The 16,850-nt window shown below is 37.5% G+C and overlaps 1 protein-coding gene across 10 annotated transcripts in view; it reads left to right on the top strand.

Moving 5' to 3' along the window:
- dmd (dystrophin) overlaps window positions 1–16,850 on the top strand; it is a 199,083-nt gene that overhangs the window by 108,443 nt on the left and 73,790 nt on the right. For all 10 annotated transcript variants that reach the window (XR_006924152.1, XR_006924151.1, XM_046837542.1 and 7 more), the window contains 5 exons: window positions 1,631–1,748; window positions 7,993–8,261; window positions 8,611–8,757; window positions 9,962–10,040; window positions 10,279–10,339. Coding sequence is in view for 8 of the 10 variants with exons in the window: in XM_046837542.1 (XP_046693498.1) it covers window positions 1,631–1,748; window positions 7,993–8,261; window positions 8,611–8,757; window positions 9,962–10,040; window positions 10,279–10,339 (674 nt within the window). In the remaining 2 variants the exon portion in view is untranslated. The remainder of the gene's footprint in view (window positions 1–1,630; window positions 1,749–7,992; window positions 8,262–8,610; window positions 8,758–9,961; window positions 10,041–10,278; window positions 10,340–16,850) is intronic.

Genomic DNA, 16,850 nt, shown 5'->3' with positions numbered 1-16,850 from the left:
AAAACAGGATTTGGAGCTGGAGGTAGCACAGTTGAAGATGTTGAGATTTTCATTGCGAGTGAAGAGGATGGACAGGATTAGAAACAAGCTTATTAGAGAGACAGTGCATGTAGGACGTTTTGGGGACAAAGTGAGAGAGGCCCAATTAAGATGGTTTGGATATGTGCAGAGGAGGGACATAGGGTATATCGGTAGGAGAATGCTGAGGATGGAGCCACCAGGAAGAAGAAAAAGAGGAAGGCCAAAACAGAGGTTTATGGATGTGGTGAGGAAAGACATGCCGGTGGCTGTGCAGAAAGAGGCAGATATAGAGGACAGGGGGGTATGGAGACGGATGATCCGCTGTGGGGACCCCTAATGGGAGAAGTTAAAAGAAGAAGAAGTAGTATCCTTCTTGTTGTATAAAAGTTAAGGAAACTGTGGAGTTGGGGACTCCAGCAAGACTCGCAACAGCAGCATAACTAAAAGGGAGAGCCAGAAGGTAACACAAACATAAGGAACCTCTGGGATAATAGACAACCCACCACACCACCGTCAACAACCTGAGTGAGCATGTAAGAGTGAGTGGAAGACAGCATACACATTCACTGAACAATCTATATCCATGATCCCTCCAGATCTGCTCCTTTACCTCAGAAAAATCTAAGATTTAAGAGAGGTCAAAGACTTGACTAAATAAATATGAGTTTCAGCCTCAGGACACTGAGACTGTGTCTGAATCCCGAACACTAATTGGAAAACTGTTCCATAACTGTGGGATTTAGAAGAGAAAGATCTGCACCCTGCTGTAGTATTTATTTTTTATAGATATGAGAACAAATAGCCTGCACCTCTTGATCTAAGTAGGTGTGGGATCATAATGGTACAGAAGTTCATTTAGATACTGTGGCATGAGACTGTTAAGTGCTTTATATGCCAGTAGTAGCATTTTATTATCAATGTGAGATTTAATTGGGAGCAGTGTAGACTGATTAAAACGGGGTGATGTGGTCATATTTTCTAGATCTAGTAAGGACGCTTGCTGTTCGTCTGCTACGGTCCATATAAGAAAGGTCTCCCTGCGGATAAGCAGACCATCAGCAAATGGATTGTGGATGCTATCTCCTCCACTTATTTGTTCTTTGGTCTCCCCGGTCCTTGCAGGGTCAGAGCTCACTCAACCTAGAGCGTCAACAACGTTGACATCTAAAGCCTTTTCCTCTGGAGAGTCTCTCCAGGACATTTACAACGCTGTGGGCTGGTCTACCCATCTAGCCTTGACCTTAACCTTGACACTTCTGGCTCCTATGTCCTTTGAAATAGCTGTGCCCATGCACACTAGGCAGGGATGGGTCTGGCGTTATTGTACACTCGTTCCGAAAGTGTTGTTGAGGCACCTCGAGTTCTTGAAGAGGACTCTTTAGGTTACGTATGTAACCCTGGTTCCCCGAGGGAACGATGCTCCGTCTCGGTGCCACATTTCCTGCATCCCTGCGAGTGCTTCCTTCACTTTCGAAGCCAGCGCCGTCTCCAGGTGCATGTGCTTTTATAGCTTCCAGGTCGTGACGTCACCCCGCCGGTGACATCGCAATTTTTCGCTGGACTTTCCCAAAGCGTTGTTGTAACCTGGAGACATTTCATTTTGTTACAGGATTTCAGGAGGGAGCTAAGTGCAAAAGAGCCTTCAATCAATGGAGCACTTGATAATGTGAAGACTTTTCTTTTTGAGATGCCTGGTGAACAAAGGAAACAGACTCCTGTTGAAAGAGGTATGTTATTTTTGGTCATAATCATACATCTTATAACAGGAAATTATAAAAATAGTTTTTACTCAGTTATATGTAATTATATATTTCTTATAAAGTTTTTAAGGGCTTATGTGGTTAGTGGCTTTAGGTGGTTAAAGCCTTCCAAACATGATAAACATTTTTTTACTGAAAGGCTCCAAAATCATGTTTCTCTCCTGGGTGTTATCACTGTTTAAACTTTCTTTCGGCTTCTCCCGTTAGGGGTCGCCACAGCGGATCCTCCACATGTTGGATTTGGCACATGTTTTTACGCTGGATGCCCTTCCTAACGCAACCCTCCCCATTTATCCAATTTCTTGGTTTAATTCATGATAATCGATGCATGGTTCGAGGCTTTTTCTATTAAAAAGAATTTAGCAAATCTAGGTGAGTTGTAGGGAAAAATCTCTGGTCTTCTAATCCATAGTTTGGCTATGTTTGAGGAGGACTAAAGCCACTCACCTAGTCTTAATAAAAACTTTCTTAAGGTCCTGATACATATTTCCACACTAGAGTGGATTTTAGGACTCTTAACTGAAGTTGATGTCACAAGGAGCATTTTAATCCATAAACAGTGTAGAGGTATCATGGGAACCTATGAAGTGTATCTCGCATGGACCCGCATGGATATACATCCAAGGAAGCCCCCACACCATTAAAAAGTTTCTATGAAGTTGCCATCTGCTCAGGAATCAGTTTGCATTAAAAGTCCTCTTGATTATTTATTCAGCACACGCTACATGTCTCAAAAATAAAAAATTATCACCGCTTCTTCTTAAAGAATACTAAGTAGCACCTCTACACTCAAACAATATACTGCCACCTTGTGGTTAAACTGCAAAACACAAAATTTCCCCTCTCACTTGAAAGGTTTCTTCATATCACAGGTTTACTGTTCAGAAAGTTTTTATTTGTTTTAAAGGTTACTACAAATTAGAACCTCAGTAAAAATGTAAGTAACCAAATAACAAATAACCATTACTGTGCATGGTTACTAACATTATCTTTACAACTGACTTTAACACTGTAATAAATAGAATGTAATAAATGGAGTCACTAATGAAATTGCATTGCTTCTGATGCACATCTCAAGCACTTAAGGCAGTTTTAACGGTTCACATAACTTCAAGTGTAACACCAAAACAAGATGCTTTTTTTCCTTTTCATATGTATAAGGTTTTTAAAGGTCATCAGTTGATCTAAACACTTTATAACACCTCCTGGGATTGAATGTCAATTGTGTTAGTTTGGACGCATTCCATGTTTTTTGTCACTCAGGACAAAAGTACTTTTCCAAATTTGTTGCTTAATGTTCAAGGGTGGAGAGAACGTGGAAGCTCCCTTTCTCACTTGAACAGGTCTCTTCACTCTCACCTGGTCCCCTGGTTTGAAAGTGCGGGACTTGGCTTTCCGTCTTTTGTCTGTGTACGTTTTACTCTTAAGCTTCTTGTTACTCGCAGTGTCCTTAACCTGAGTGCATTTGTCACTCTTAGGGCCCACAGGAAAAATGTTCAGCTTTGTACGCATTTTGCGATGGTGAAGAGGTTCAGGAGTGTGTGAAGTAGATCCTTTTTATTCTGCAAGAACTCAAGTTACTGCATGTTTCCATGGTTTCCCCATTTGTTCTGCAGAAAGGATGCATTTCTTCAGAACTCTGTTCCAACGTTCCACAGCACTGTTACCCTGGGGGTAGTATATGCTACTACGTATGTGACTTATTCCCCTCTCTTTTAAGAAATCTCCAAACACACTGGAGAGAAACTGAGGGCCGTTGTCGGTTACGACACACTGAGGATTGTCCTCCCTACCGAAAACTGAGTGAAGAAAGGATGTGACCACCTCTGCAGTTACATTTGCTGCAAATGTCACCTCAGGCCAGTTACTGCGGTAATCAACTCGGGAGATGGCAAAACGGCAGTCTGAAGGTCCACTGTCACTACCACTGTACCACGAAATCAGGCCCAAGAATGGTCATATTGAAGCAAGGTCATGCGGTCCATGGGAATCAGTGATTGCAGACATGTGTTCATCATCTCCCAGTTCAGTTCCAGTCCTGCATCAGACAAGCGCTGCATGACAAAGCGCAGCGTCGCATCATGACTATCCTATATACTATCCATGACTGACCTATAGTAGTACCATACACGATAATATCATCTAGGTAGTCCCTGACTTCATGTATGCCTTTAAGAACAGTTTCCATCAGCTTTTGAAACGCAGACGGCGCAGAGGCAAGGCCATATTGGACCCGGCAATATCTGAAGAGGCCATGGTGATAAAAACTGTGATGACACCCCTCATGTAAAGTAAGTTGATGGTAAGCGGCTGCCAAATCAATTGTTGTAAAAATGGAGGCACGTCTAAGATCACTTAACAGTTCCTCTATGTGTGGCAGATGGTGACTGTCAACAATTAGAGCCTTTTCTGACTCACGCAGATCGACACAGACGGATTTTTTCTCCTTTCCTTGTGGTCACAACAATAGGTGAAATCCAAGGAGAAGAATAGATTTTCAAAATTTCTCAGTTTTCTCAAACAGACAGCTTGTCGGACAGCGAACGGCAGTCAGCGTAACATCAGATTTGACTGTTGGTTTAAGGACGAAGGCTTTCACGCATCTCACACAAGCATTTGAAGCAGGAATGGTTTCGCCAACAATTGCATGCAATTCGTCAGGTGCAGACACGGTATCAGTAAAAAGAACAGTTCAAAGCTCGAATTAAGTCCATAGCTATTAAAGCATGGCCACCTTTATTTCCTTATCATTCAGTAAAACGTCTCATGTAAACATCCATGGACTGGAATATCCTCTTTCAAGTACGTGACTAGTTTCACATTAGGAGCCGTGAGTGAAATACGTCCAAATACAGTCCAAATAATGTCTTTTGTACACGTCTTCAGGCAAAATTGACACTGAAGAGCCAGTATCCACAACTCATTTAGTCTCAACTGAAAGTTCATTTTAAATTGTAACACGAACATTGCATAAATGTTTGTCTGCAGAAGTTTTCACAGCATCAAAAGAACAACAACTTCAGGTACTACTTCCCAAACATCTTTAGAAGAACCGCATACTTTAGAGAAATGTCTGATCTTACCGCAGGTACGACATTCGGCAGAGACATCAGGGCAGTCGGCAGCAAGGTCAGTTTTAGCTCCGCATTGGTAACACATGAGATTTACTCTCCGTGAAAGTATCAGCAACAGGTTTCGCTCCATCAGGACGCAACGTGCTCTTCTTCCGATTCCAAAATGGATTGGATCTTACGGCATGAACTGTAAAATTGTATCGTCAGCACATTGAGAACGCGCATCGCACTGTCGAGTGACCACATCATTAACTTTGAGCGTGAAATGATTGTGTTCTCAGTTACTCAGTAACTGCACAAGTAAGTCCTCTTGATTCTTTATTCGGCACATGCTACATTTCTTAAAAAACTTTCACCGCTTCTTCCTAAAGAATACTAAGTAGCAGCTATACACGCAAACAATATACTGCCACCTTGTGATTAAACTGCAAAACACAACAGAGACACCTTCTATATGGCCTGAATGTACAGGTTTTGCATAATTTTGATTAGAAAATATTTGTGGAGCATTCTTGCAAATGGGCTGGTTCACAGGTTGAAGCAGACTTGTCATTGTGCAACTGGGTTCCAAAGGCTAACAAATTAGAAGTACAATTTGTGATTAGGCTGCCTTTGGTGTTCCACATATAACACCTTGAAAATCAGGCTACATACGAACAGTTTCATGAGTAAAAGATTTAATACTAATAAAATAAAGCATAGTCATTACTATGAAAACTAGAGCAGGGTAACAAAATGCTTTGCAGGTATCTACATGGCACTCAGTCCTCTCACTCATTGTGGAGAGCCACTTAGTGTCCTTTTCTACTGCAGAATGTGATTGGGTAATTGCATTCAGGTGTGTGTGTGTGTTTATGAAATTGAATGTACACCTGTGAGAGTTAAGTGATTGATGTTGGGTGCTGTAGAGTTTGGTGGTACCACCAGGTAGGAAGCAACTCCTTTTCTAGCACTGATGTGATGCACAACCATGTGGAAATAGCATAATGCATGAAATTATGTCAAAACCTCTACTATTACACCTGCACCAGTGCAAGTTCCACAGCATTCACGGTCTTCACAGATCTCCATCAATATGCTTAAAATAAAAGCAGGTCAGCAGATGAGACCTTTAGCCCTGCATTCTGCACTGACACACCTGAAAACAGAATTTTGCCCACAGACCACAGGCTTTGCAAAAACACCTCATATATCACAAAGCTGCATGTTACGTCACTCCTTCACCTAGCTAAATCAATTATTTTATATTAGATTGGTTTTTGCACATTATTGCTATGTGCAAATTACATTGCTATGTGTAATAGCAATCAACTATTGACTGTATTATACTGCATTCATCACACTGTTACACCATCTAACTGCACAATAGTTATTTTATTTAACTTAGTTGCAACTTACTTTACTGGTATACATCTTACACTTTACCTGTAGCTATAAAGTGTTCTTTAAAATCATACATACAATACTTATTTCATTTAATTTATTTAATATTTGCACAACTGGTTGGATGCTAACTGCATTTTATTGTTTCTTATTTCTGTACTGACAGTGACAACAATGTTAATCCTAATTACATTTATTGTAGATACAGGGTTAAAAGTTTCTATTAAAATACACATCAGAATGACAGGAAAATTTGATCTCATTAGCTTCATCTGCAGCTGCCAATCTCAAGAGTTTATGTAGAATTATGGGGTCATTTGCTGCTTGAGAAAATAAAATAAAATGTAGTTACGTTTTTATCTTTGTGTAAACTGCAAAAAACCTGTAAACCTCTCAGTGCTGTTAGCAGCAATCCTGTTATTTGTCCAAATGGGCTTCTATTAGACTGTGCTGCAGTTCAAACTTTAAACACTACGGACAATGTGGGACATTCTGACTATTAACACTGAACCACTGATATGTATATATATTGTTGTGTAAATATTAACTAACTACAATTATTTAATTAGGTTTTATTTGTATCTTTAAAAGCAGCTTTACAAAAATACTGTAATTTCTGGACTAATAAGCGCACCCATATATAAGCCACACTGAATTTGACAAAGATTTTTATTTTGAACATAAATAAGCCACACCTGTCTATAAGCCGCAGTGTCTACATTGAAACTACGAATTGGCTTTAACGAAAGACAGTGTCTGATACACGGTGTATCGGGTGAAATATGTTGTGGCTCCTTTAAGAGCAGAACGGTATTTTGGGAATAGCATGCCGCCGCGTTTTTTTCCGGTATTACTGCATGTGTGCAAGACCGAGGAATATGTCCTTATTATTTTCTGATGCTCATTTCAACGTTTCTTTGACTAACCCATAACACTGTTGCCAAGAAAAATTAAAAAAACACGAGTTTTGGAAACCTGTCTGTGCTCATATGATTTCTGCTGCAACTGGAGTTAGTGAGCTCTCCCTTCGTCCAGCGTTACAACGGCTTGTATCTAAACAGTAGCCTACCAAGAAAGTCATTGTTCACTGTCTTCCTCCTTCCTTCACAACAATTTCTCTCGAGATTTTTTCTTTCGGCATCGTCGTGCGTTTAAAAATCACCATCGGTGAAGCTTTTCTCCCGATGCCGTGCAGCTCAGAACACAGGTGAAGTGCGTTTTTTCATGCCCGGTTGTTTTCAGCGTGACGAATGATTCCCTTCTCCTGTAGACAGTCCGAGTGAGCGGCAGGTCAAACGTCAGAGGAATCTCATCCATATTTATGATGTGGTGCGGCCCGATTCAGTGGGAGCGCATCTGATTTAATATAAAGAGTTTCATTGGTTCACCTGAACCTGTTCTGCAATTTCATTGGTCTAATGTTATGGGGCTCAGTTTTTTGGCTTGAAGTTTGTGAAACCAGGAAAAACCCAGGAAAAATCCTTAAATTAACCGCTTCGTTGTTTAAGCCGCGGGGTTCAAAGCGTGGGAAAAAAGTAGCGGCTTATAGTCCGGAAAATACGGTACATATAAAAAATTTATTTAACTTACTACAAAAAGTACATATACTGAAATCTACCAAAAATACATGTACTGAGCATATAATTTGCAAATCCTATAGTTTAATTACAGTGTTACTATAGAAATAAACAGACCTGTACTGTTACAGTACATGTAATGCTTAAAATGTATTCTTTTCCTTATGTGTTCTCCAGTTGTCAGCTCAGAGGAAAGAAATCAAAATGTTGAACGCATTTTGCGTAAGGAAGCAGACGATGTAAACAAACTTTGGAAGAACCTACGTACAGCTGCAGCAGACTGGCAACAACAGCTGGAGCTAGCTTTGGAGAGACTAATGGAAATACAAAGTACAACGGAGCAGTTAGAGTTCAAGCTTCATCAAGTTGAAATTGAAAAGAATTCTTGGGACCCAGTTGAAGACCTGCTTGTTGACAATTTAAGTGACCAATTCGAGATGGTTAAGGTTAGTGTTTGGATTCGTGCTATGCTGATATACATTCAGTGATGAAAGGGTTTTTGGGGTTGTCAGAGTAGAGCACATTGTAATTGAGTTTCAGAGGACAGTTTAATGATGGTTAAAGGGTTTTGAAAATACCTAGTTACCATACACATATTTTGCCTCCTATACATCAGTCTTATTTGTGCTGTTTAAGGAGGCAATAATTCATCTTTTTGTTTTTAAATAATTATGGAGAAAGTCTGCTTTTGAAAATGCACACAACTTTTCGATGCACAATTCAAAAAGCTGGTTTTAGTACAATGTTTATCTACAAGTGCATTGTCCAATATTCTCCTCCTTTCTGATTAAACAGGGTTTCCAGGAGACGATAGCTCCGATCCAGGATGATATAAATCATGTCAACAAATTAGTTTCTCAGTTTAGAGTGCCTGGTATACAGCTGTCTCCAGACAACCTGAAGAGAAACGATGATCTCAATAGGCGATGGAGATTTCTGCAGGTATGCATGTGTTTATAGTATAAGCAGCCAAATAAGTTAGCTTAAGGATTAAAGTTTTTAAATTAAAGTTAAACACAAACATTGTGTTTAGGTGTATACCACCGTTTTCATTTTTCAAGAAAAAAAAGGCCATACAAGGAAGTATAAGCAAAGCAAGACCAAGATATTAGACACAAGATATAGACTAATCGTTTTTCAATGAATATGTTGATGACAGAAAGACATCATGGTTAAAATATTGAATCTGAAGGTATATACTGTATGTGTAAAGAATATTAAAGCATGGCTCTGCCAACAGTTACAGTTAGGTTTACATAATGAATTATCAAGAAGTTCTTTTTATTTCCTGTGCCCACTACAGTTTTTTAGTATATTATAAATACTGTTGAATAATTTATTCAAACACAAAAAACATGCTGTACAATTAAATAATAGCCAAATGTAATATTACAGATATGCCATAAATTTCATTAGATACAACAAATCTAAATAGCATGCGGCAAAACAACAGCAGAAACATCTAAAATGTACATAAAGTGGAGATGGTCTTTGTAGAGTGTCATCTTACAGATGGGGCTGGCATCCATATTCAGCATATTAACCCAGCTTCCTTATATGCCGGGATATGCGAAGAAAGAATTTAACTTCGCTGTAATATATGCAACAAATAAAATGCATCTATGTATCTATCCAGATCATCTACAGGCTATGGTAATGGCATGCTAGTAGGTTAGATGTACTTATACATTGGAGTCCCAGGTGTCTTTCCTCTTCGGAGGATGAATGGCTGCCCTATGAATTGAATTGATTTTGCCTGATCTTAATAGCACTGTAGGCTGGGAACAACAATACTGCACAATCTTCCCTTAATGAAACCCTGCAAGGTTTTTTTTATTCAAATAAATGTAATTTGACTCTCAGAAAGAAAATCCAATTCAAACCCAATATTGAAGCTTTGAGTCATCTGGCCAGGGCACATACTGTATAATTAAAGCTTATTAGCAGAACAGGCCATTCTCACAAACTTAACAAAAAGCCACTTTTAGGAGACATCCAGTTCCAAACTTTGCACATTGATACAATTTTATACCTTGTCATTGGGATACCTGTCAATCTTTCCTATCTGGTGTTATCTTCCCGGTGACTATTTGGAAAATTTGTCTGACAGTTTTTCCATCACTAATTTATCTTAATGTCTTTTTAGATATCTATTGAAGAGCATCTGTCCCAACTTATTGAGGCCCACAAAGACTATGGACCCAATTCTCAGCAGTTTCTACAAGGTAAAACCATTATTATTATTATTATTATTATTATTATTATTATTATTATTAATTTATTTATTAATTAATTAATTAATTAATTTATTTATTTTTTATTACTATTATTATACATTAATAATTTATGCAATTTGCTTTAATGTATTATGTACATCATTTCTTTCTTAATACATTCTTCTTCCTCTTCTTCTTCTTCTTCTTTTTACAGTGTATTGATATATAAAAATGTTTCTGTTTACAGAGTCTGTGCAGAGTCCTTTCGAGCGCTCGGTTTCCCCAAACAGTGTTCCATATTATATAAAGTAAGTATTAAAAAAACAGATTTCACTAATTCATCAGTTGTTACCTAAAGCATCTTACCAACAGACAGAAAATACTAACTTATTCATTTATATATTGGAGTGTATAGCATAAAAACTACATAGAATATTTACACCAGGGGTCACCAACCTTTTTGAAACTGAGAGATTTTTCAGGTAGATCTGAAATAAAAATGTGCCCAATTTACCTTGTATTATGTTATTATTAGTGGTCTAGTGGTTAGGATGCGGCGCTCTTACCGCTGAGGCTCGGGTTCAATCCCCGGTCAGGGAACCAACCCCAGCCATTAGGGTTGCACAAGCCTTAGTGCCGGTCCCAAGCCCGGATAAATGGGGAGGGTTGCGTTAGGAAGGACATCCAGCGTAAAAACGTGCCAAATCAAACATGCGGATGATCCGCTGTGGCGACCCCTAATGGGAGAAGCTGAAAGAAAGTTTTTTTATTAATAAATAATGATATTCATCTATGTGAAGACACTGATCATGTTAATAATTTCTTATAATAATTAGCAACAATGATTTAACAAAATAGGAAACAGCTATTTTTAGAAAAGGCCCGCGGGCTACTCATGTGGTCCTTGCGGGCACCATGTTGGTGACCCCTGATTTAAACAGGGCACTGCATTTGGTTAGTGATTTTTAGTAACAAGCAGATGGTAGAAATCATATTCCTACAGCAGCAATATAAAAACACCAGCTTTATTTTAATCAGTTGTCCTTCCATGGGTAGGTTATCAAGTATGAGTGTGTGTGTGTGTGTGTGTGTGTGTGTGTGTGTGTGTGTGTGTGTGCACGCGCACTGTTGACTGTTTATATTACTTGATTGTTTGTGTTAACATATCTACAAAATGAGTAGATAAATGTTTGTAGGATTTGGAGGGAAGAAGTGTAACCAGCAGAGGACCTGATTCAGTTCTGGAGTTGATCCAAATAGGGTTAAGGTCACAGCATGGTCACATGTCTGAAAAAGTTTTCTTCCAGAAAATAAAGTAAAAAGAAGAAAGTAGCTTCCATCTTGTTTCCCAGTAATGGCATCCATTTTTAATTGTTTATGAGCCTTTAGTTAACATTGATCTGTTCTGCAGAAGCCATAAAGATGTAGGGACTCTTCTTACTGTCTGCAAACAGATATTACATTTCTTGTCAGAGCATTCTTTCTTTCTTTCTTTCTTTCTTTCTTTCTTTCTTTCTTTCTTTCTTTCTTTCTTTCTTTCTTTCTTTCTTTCTTTCTTCCTTTCTTTCTTTCTTTCTTTAAAGATGAAGGCTGCTGAATTCTGAACTAGCTAAAGCTTGTTTAGAGACAGCTGGGCAGCTAGCCAGCAAATGTTAAGATATTCTGATCTACAGTATAAGGACCTTGTGATTGTGTGCACTATGTCAAGATAATATTGTGTTTATACTGTTTTCGTGTTCTCCATCCGCCCGGCCATTTATGTGCAATTCTCTGAAGAACGATTGGTTAAATGTTTATTCTGATGAAGGAGTTTGTTGAATCTGGCCTTGACCTGAATAGTCAGTCCTCATAAAAAAGGAGTTTGTTGTTTGTCACTCCCATACAGCCCTAATTTCAACTTTGTTCCCTCTTTAAGTCCGAGCAACCGAGAGCGCTAAAGCTAGCTGAGTGAGCATTGGTGTAATAATGGTATAATATAGATATTGTGTTGTAGGATAAGTGGTAATGGAACTAAGGTAATAACATTTACATTTGCATAATCACAGTGACTCTATGGCACTAACAATAAGTTGCAGATTTTTGTAGATTGGATCATTTACATGTTTGCCCTTTTAGAGTACAGGTAACCTGAGACATGACTTAGGCTACCCAGGAGTCTTAAATAATGGTGATCAGTATAGGGTAGTATAATACTGTAATCTGATAAGTTAAAAAAGTTGAAGTCGAATCCTCGTAACTCGGGGACCTTCATCATTTGTTTCTGAGAACATTCACCCAGGTTAATGCACATTACATGGTACTTTCCCAAAATAATTAGCATAGACTGTGAAAATATATGCAGAGACCAACAAATGTTCAACATCCAACTGTATACTCAGTCAGGTCCATAACTATTTAGACAACTTATTCTTAGTAGAACTTAATAAATCAGGTGAATGCAAGAATTACAGCACCTTTTATATTTGCCGTTTTTAAAGAACTAAAAGTAAATACATATGCAATCTAACAGTCATGAAATACATTTTTAATAATAAAAAAAAAACAATATTTTATTGTAAATCCTTTGAAATTAGTGACAGTCTAAATTCTGAAACTCTGAAATTCTGAGTTTTTTGAATGATGCTTTTCCAGGCTTTACTTTAGCTGTCTTCATTTCCTGTTTGTTGTTAAGTGGTTTTGCTTTTAAAATGGAAAATGACTTCATTGCAACATTCCACTTTAAAATGACCTTAAAATTATGTTGGGTTGCTTTGATGCATGCTTCAGGTCACTGCCTTTTTTAGCTGTGAAGCAACATCCAGGGAGTTTTGAAGCATTTGGCTGAATCTGAGCAATTCAATTCATTTTTATTTGTATTGCCCTTTTAACAATGAACATTGTCTTAAAGCAGCTTTACACAGATAATGTGGTGATAAAAATGAATAAGATGTTCTTTAGAAGTGTAAGTTTGTCCCTGATATCATATATCATATATACAGATATCATATATACACAGTGTTGTGCTCGTTACTAAAAAATAGTAACTAGTTACAGTTACTCGTTTCTTCATTTAAAAAGTAACTCAGTTACTTTGTTGATTATTTACACCAAAAAATAATGCGTTACTGTTAAAAGTAACTTTTTAGTTACTTTTTTAAAGAACGTTCTTTAATGTTCCCATTAATGCCCTTTTATGCGTTATGATCTACACAAACACAAAACTGACTTAAACACAAAGTAAATTTTAAACACTATTTTATTTAAGTCAGACCAGCACAAACTGAATATATCACAAGGATTTCTGAAATAAATAACAAAACAAGCTGCATAATATATTCACAATCAAAAACTAAAGTGGCTTCTGCTGTTGCATTGAGCTCTTAAAAATGTTTCTTTAACAGCTTAAGTATGAAAACTATCAACAATGTAGAACAGAACACCGGGTTAGCTTCTAGCTTCTAGCTTCGTCGAGGCATGGAGTTCCTGGAGGAGCTTCAACAGATTGGAGTTACTGTTTATCCCAGTAGATACGAGCTTCGAACCAGAAAGACACAGCTTACATTTGACTAAAAAGTTTTTGTCTTTATGCTCAACTAAAGTGAAATAATGAGCATATTTCCACTTTGGGAAACTCGTCTTGCTTTCGCCTCGACTCGCCATTACTGCCGCACAGACCTGAATAAACGGAGACATGCCCACAGTGCGTCTTCTTCATGTTTACAGTGGTTCATCCACCAATCCTACAATGCGTCTCTGCTGTAAACAGGTCAGACTGTAGTCTACACTTCAGCCCAAATTCATTCATTTATAAAACTGGTAACGCACCATATGCTAACGGAGTTACTTTATTTAAAAGTAACGCGTTACAGTATTAATTAACGTCAAAAGTAACTGCGTTACAGTAACGCGTTACTGCCCAACACTGTATATATCCATATACACTTCAAAATTAATCAAGTTATGCTTGGCAGCAGTCACATTATTAGCACATATGAGAGACCAGTTTGATTAGCAGAGATGAGATATAGCGTTACGCTTCGGATCATATGCAGTTTCGTGAGCACGGTGATTTGTGATTTGTCCTTTAAGACATGAAACACATGAATGTCTTAAGAACTAGACATGGAGTTCTGCAAAGCCTTCATATATAAATGAATTAGTCTTCATGAATTACCACATGATTTTTGTGCATTGTTAGTTTTTTTGCAGCATCAGATTAAATTATTTTCTTCCTCATTTATTGCTTGTGGCTGTTTTTTTCGCATTAACTGTAATTATAATGACACTTATTAATTGCACTGCCATTACATTATATTTGCAGGCATTTTTGAAAGTTAGTAGTGTCCCATGGTGAGAGGAGTTTAAATTTGCTTTAAACTTTAAACTGTTTACTACCAAATGCCAGTGGATAGAAAGCTTCATTTCTGGCTTCCCTATGCAGTTTTCGATGGAGTTTTCTGTGGAGTATTATAGTGTGTGTGTTTGTGTGTGTGTTTGTGTGTGCGTGTGTGTGCGTGTGTGTGTGTGTGTGTGTGTGTGTGTGTGTGTGTGTGTGTGTGAGTGAGAGAGAGGGTGACCTTTGCTGACTGATTTTGATGTGTCTGAGAAAATCAGAATATGCACCTCAGCTCTCAGAACTACATGTCTACATGAAATAAACAAAAACAAAGTGAGTGGATTTATGCACATGCTGCCTTTTGCTGATGAAAAGTAAAGACTAATCAAAAACAAGGTTATTGGATTTATGGATCCGCTTCCTTTTTGGGGTGAGATGTACAGACTAAACAAAAACAAGTTAAGTGGATTTAGACACTTGCATGCCATCCTGCTGGTCATTTGACAATGAAAAGAGCAGCAAGCAACATGAGAGCCTTCAAAATTATGCAGCCTGACAACAGCGAGCTGCAGGATCCATCTCCTTCAGACACTACTGACTCAGGAGCATCAGATTCAGATTTTGTAGCAGCATCCTCAACCTCAACTTTCTTGACTGAAAGTGAGGAGGATTCTGAGGATCCTGGATCGAATTGGATCAGGAGAAATGGCCAGGTGTGGTTTCCAGCTAATGCAGACTCCTTTTATTGCAAGAGTCCTGGATGTGAACTCTGCATTTGAGCTTTTTTTTATGGGAGAAATTATTGATTTAGACAAGACAGTAGATTGACAACTTGTGCCCTTTAGGAGTGAACTAACACTGTTAAAGTTTTTTTAATATTCTGCATTTTCCAAGCGATATTTTTTACATTTTACAGCATTTGGCAGATGCCCTTACACAGAGAGACTTACATCTATCTCATTTAGAAAACTGAGCAGCTGTGAGGTTAAGGGCCTTGCTCAGAGGCCCAGGAGTGCCAGCTTGCTGTGGCTGGGATTTGAACTCAGGATGAAATCACTGAATCTAACTGAGCATTCATTTTATTTGGTGAAGAAAAAACATCCTAAGAACAAGCAGAAACTTTAAATCAGCTGCAGTAAAAAATACTGACAAAGAATCCCAGAGTAAACATTTGGTGATGTCCATGAATTTCAGACTTTAAACGAGATCTTCAGCCAAGCATGAGGAATGACTCGGTTTACGATTATGTTAGTATGCCTAATGTCTTTTAGTCTTTAAAAAAATGCTATAGCTGCTATAAAAATATGGACCCGAACCTGACTGTATCTGGCCTGTGTTTTATCACATAATATCCTACAGTAAAAATACAAATATTTCAAACCCTAAAATGATAAATATGTTCTACTTTTTACACTTTCCAGCAGTATTTTTTTTCCCATTTTCTTTTAGGCAGATTTGTTCAAGGTCAAGATGGCCCAGATATTTGTTGATTGTAATCTGCTTTTTCACAGTTCTTCTCAAGTAAAGGTTTCTTTTTAGCCAATTCTGAATCAATGATGTCCTCTTTTGTTTTATGTTTTTATTTTAATAATTTAAGAAGTATAAAATATTTGTTGATCAATAATTAATTTGGCAAAAATAGTGATAGGAAAATATATATATAGTTATTATAAATTCCACAAAGTTTAAACACGTTTACATATGTCAAATAAATGTGATTAAAGCATCATCCGTCCTACTTAATATCTAGGAAATAACAAACAAAATATAACAAGCTATATTTCAATTAACTATTCAATTCTCACTGCACCACTACTTAATTTGCTGACATATTTTTGTATTTGCAGTAAATTTGTCCAATTTCTGTATAGGCGACAAAACTTTTGTCTTGCCAAAATTTGACCTTTCTGTCTTGATTAAATGACAAATCTTTTTTCAGTGAAACTAATTTATTTCAGTGCATTAAACATCATATATCTTATATATATATATATATATATTGGAGCTAATGTTATAAATAAAAATTGTGCCTTCGTTGAAATTCTATATTATTTTGATTAAAAATTGCTATGAATATTTTAGTGTGGTAAGTTCACTACTGTCACCTGCTCAATAACTAAATTGTATGACCCTGTATAAAGTAAATGTAGAAACATACACATACATATAATACATGCATGCTTTTGCCTCACTGGAGCATTGGCATGCAATCTTTATTATACAGTAATAAAGATCTAAATTGCACTATTTTAGGTTTAATGTTGTAAAAAAAAGGCAGGTTTGTGTAGCAGGTTTCAACAGTTCACTTAACAGCATTATCACTAAAATGCCCATTCACATGTTAGTCGATTGCACGATTGGAAAGCTTTCATTAAAAAAATAAACTCCAGCTATAGCTTTCATTTTTTACAAAAGCACTGATATCTCCTTACAATATGTGCTGTTCCTATCTGGCTGGTGAAGCTCTCCTGCTCTGCTCATTCTGACTGAGGAGTTTAAGGATT

This window comes from Silurus meridionalis, chromosome 24 (genome assembly GCF_014805685.1).
Source record: "Silurus meridionalis isolate SWU-2019-XX chromosome 24, ASM1480568v1, whole genome shotgun sequence".
In the NCBI taxonomy this organism is placed as follows: Eukaryota; Metazoa; Chordata; class Actinopteri; order Siluriformes; family Siluridae; genus Silurus; species Silurus meridionalis.
The sequence above is the reverse complement of the archived record's forward strand: the minus strand, read 5'-3'. Positions and strand labels throughout refer to the sequence as shown.